This window comes from Sinocyclocheilus rhinocerous, unplaced genomic scaffold (assembly GCF_001515625.1).
Source record: "Sinocyclocheilus rhinocerous isolate Xijiao unplaced genomic scaffold, SAMN03320098_v1.1 scaffold1965, whole genome shotgun sequence".
Lineage (NCBI taxonomy): Eukaryota > Metazoa > Chordata > Actinopteri > Cypriniformes > Cyprinidae > Sinocyclocheilus > Sinocyclocheilus rhinocerous.
In genome coordinates, this window is record NW_015625577.1 from 1114665 (window position 1) to 1118296 (window position 3632).

Consider the following 3632-nt stretch of genomic DNA (forward strand, 5'->3'; position numbering starts at 1 on the left):
TAGCCGTCACGGAAGTGGGATTCGAATTACTAACGACTCGTTTCAGCTGTTCAGAGTCGATTCTTTATTTTGGGAGAAAATAACTTTATTTATCATGCACTTTCAGCTCTACAACTTTGCAGATCGTTTACATTCACATACAGCTGCATTACATACTGCATGAAAGGCAACACTGGAAATGGCATAATAGGGGCACTTTAAAAAGCAATAGGGTTCAGAAAGATACTTCATGAAGTTTTATTATATTCTCAGAGATGTCCGACTCCAATCAAACCAGCTGTGACGGGAGACAAAGGAATAGTGATGGAACTTGCCGTGGTAATCAGTCCAGATCTGTCTAGCAATATGCATCTTCAAAACTAAATAATCTAAACAAACTAATTTAACACATTAATGTGGAATGACTCACAAAATGATTTTCCAGAGCTTGCTGTATCAATGCATGTTTACAAATGCAGTAAAATGAACCGAACATATCTGAAAGGTTAGAGTTCTCTTTTCACGCATTCATCAAAACAATTTAGAGTTGGCAATCATATGGAATGTTTCTGCCCCCGTCTTCTCCTGCTAATGAATCTAGCAGAAGTTAATGTATTTCTGATGTTGTTTTTGTGTTTCCACTTGGAGTGTCACAAGTAATCCCTCTCCTGATCTTAGGCACCCCAGTAGAGTCTCTCACCCACTTTTCCTTCTAGTGGAACCCTTCAAAACACTTACTTTAACTGTGCCCCTTTCATCAGGCTTCATAAAAATGGAACTGAAGTTTTCATTGATGATTAAGAGTTTGGCCTGAAATCTAGGTATTGGGTCACTCGTTTGTTGTTTTAAAGCTGGAGTGGCTCCAAACATTTTCTATTTCAGATAGAATGCCATTTAGCATTTTGGGCTGATGTGAACAGCTACAGACATGCAGCAGGGTCACCAAATCTGACAAGGCAGTTCTAGAGGTTGCTGAAATCGTTTACCTCCTATTTCACACAGAATGGCTTTAAAGTTCTCCAGATTTACTCTTGTGATGTCTAAACTCCTTTGTTTCATATACCCTAAAAAGTATTTAGATTTTTTTTATAAACCGCTACAGACATACAGCAGAGTCACTAAATCCAAAAAGTCACCATTAAACATTTCCAAAACCTGCTACCCTCCTCTGTTTCACACAAAATGACTTTAATGTGCTCCAAATTCACTCTGGTGAAACTCTTTTGATTCGTATAAGTTAGCATAGTCTGAAGTTAACAGTTACAGATATGTCTCAAGGCAGCTTTAGATGTAACCAAAATTAGTTACCATCCTCTATTTCACACAAAATGGCTGTAATGTTCTCTAAATGTATAAATACATAGTGGTCGACCGATATATCGCCAAGGCAGATATATCAGCCGATATTTGCCATTTTTCAAATATCGGCATCGGCCGATAAGTTTTTCTGTTTGGCCGATGCATGGGAGGCATTTTATTTTGACGGCGCACTTTTATATTATTAGTAATAGAAAGGCAAACATTATAATACTTTCTCATTTGCCGTCAGCATTCCAGCAAATACACATTTACATAATTTAAACAAATCTTTGAATGGCTAATGAAAATTTTATTTCACAAACCTTGCAAACTTAGTGGAATCCAGTTGTGGATCTGTGAACCACACCATCTTGTGAAGTGTGCATGTGTGTCCTGCATGATCGCGTGTTCTCTGCGTGACTTTCGGTCCTGCAAATTGAATGCTTTAAACATTAAATTTGTGATTTCAAATTATGCTGCGCTTTATGCATTTGCCCACTGTCATATTCATGTCATTTTCACTGTATGCTGTATGTAAAATGAGTGTTACCTTGGCTTTATTTGAAAAAATATGATTCCCAATGCACACAAACTTCCCAGAAAACTGAGTGCTCTGTTGGTTACAGTTTACTTCCTTTTTAATTATATTTTTCTTAAATATTTATTTGTGAAAAATACTTTGCCATCTAAAGTATAAGTATGTTTATTTATTTTTTTATCCATTTTCAAATGATTTCAAATTTCTTAAATATTAATTAAAATAAATAAATTTATATCGGCCACCCTGCTTTCCAAGATATCGGCATCGGCTGTCAAAAAAAACAATATCGGTCGACCACTATACAAATGTATTTCTATAATTAAGATATTGATAGTATATATTACTTGTATTTGATTTTTGAAGTACAGTATTTGTCAATTCTCCCTCAGAACTACAGCCCCCCTCTTCTGCAATACCTCTGATAGTTGCTGAGCTCTCCGGCAGCAGTGTGTTCCTGAAGTGTAAGTTTGCTGACAGTAGTGGGAACAGCTCTCTGGGATATGTGGTGACATGGTGGCGACTCTTGCCCGAGGGCACCAGAGAAGAGCTCAGGAAAGACACTACAATAGAGACTTTTGCTTTCATTGAGCTGGATGGAATTAACCTGCGACTGGGAGACAGGGTACCCACTTTGTATTCAGTATGCACATTTATTCAAATTCATATTTATTAACCATAACCTATATATTTTGTGTCTCAGATCCATTGCAGTTGCACTAGTTTTTTTCTGGAGTCTCCCGATATGCAAAGCCTTCCTGTGGAGAGTGAAGAGTTTTACGCAGGCATCCAAGTATGTCTCAGTTCTCGAGGATATGTTGCATAAAATATATGATTTCCACTAGACTTATCATATTTGTATGTATGTTTTCCAGATGAAACCACAAGCTGTCTCTATTTCAGAAGATGGGAGAGAGTATGAACTGACAGTGGAGAGCACAGTACCTTTACCATGTTCCTCACAGAGATGCACTTTACTTTTGCATCTTACCTCTAGTAATCAAGGTGGTCAAAAATAATATTATAAAGAAAATAAATATATTTTTAGACCATCAGAATCCTTTTCTCATTACTGTATGTGCAAATATTACAATATTTATTTTTTCACAATAGTATTTGTTTTAATTATTTTTAATATGTTCTCATTTTAATTAAAAACAATTTCAGTATGTTTTTGTCTGCTTTAATACAATAATGAGAAAAAAATATCTTTGGATTTTGGGACATAGGTTTTGCGAAATTCACATTTGTACTCAAACTTGTAATATTTTGTTCTAAATATTAAATCTTTAAAATATGTGTCAGAAATGTCCCTCGGTGCTTTGAAAATCTGCAAATAGTAAATATTCTTTTTTTACATACTAAAATGTTAAAGATTTGTCTCCAGTGGCAGATGAGAAGGGCCTTGGCGTTGATTTAGTCCTGTCCTCCTGTGAGGTGGAGCTGTCTCAAACCCCATGTCATAAGGGAGTCTGCAGTCAGGCATCTGTGCACTACAGTGCAGTTACTGATATATGGAATGATGGAGACCGAAGCACAGAAATACACATCAAACCCATAATCAGCACCAACTTCTTGTGGAACGGCTACACGCCTCAAAGTGTGCAGGTGAGCCAACTTAGATTATATATTTATTCATTTATTTTTATTTATTTAGTCATTTAGCAGACGCTTTTATCCAAAGCGACTTACAAATGAGGACAACAGAAGCAATCAATTGTAGTATTAAAACAACTAAAAACAGATCCAAAACTAAAAGCTAAAACTTTATAAATACTACCTATACATACTTTAAAAATAAAGAAATTAAATAAAG

At 35.7% G+C, this 3632-nt stretch overlaps 1 protein-coding gene across 1 annotated transcript in view; it reads left to right on the forward strand.

The window, feature by feature from the left end:
• vwde (von Willebrand factor D and EGF domains) overlaps positions 1-3632 on the forward strand; it is a 20630-nt gene that overhangs the window by 2962 nt on the left and 14036 nt on the right. The window contains exons 4-8 of the mRNA XM_016568239.1: positions 253-318; positions 2209-2441; positions 2520-2609; positions 2692-2821; positions 3192-3424. Coding sequence (XP_016423725.1) covers positions 253-318; positions 2209-2441; positions 2520-2609; positions 2692-2821; positions 3192-3424 — 752 coding nt within the window. The remainder of the gene's footprint in view (positions 1-252; positions 319-2208; positions 2442-2519; positions 2610-2691; positions 2822-3191; positions 3425-3632) is intronic.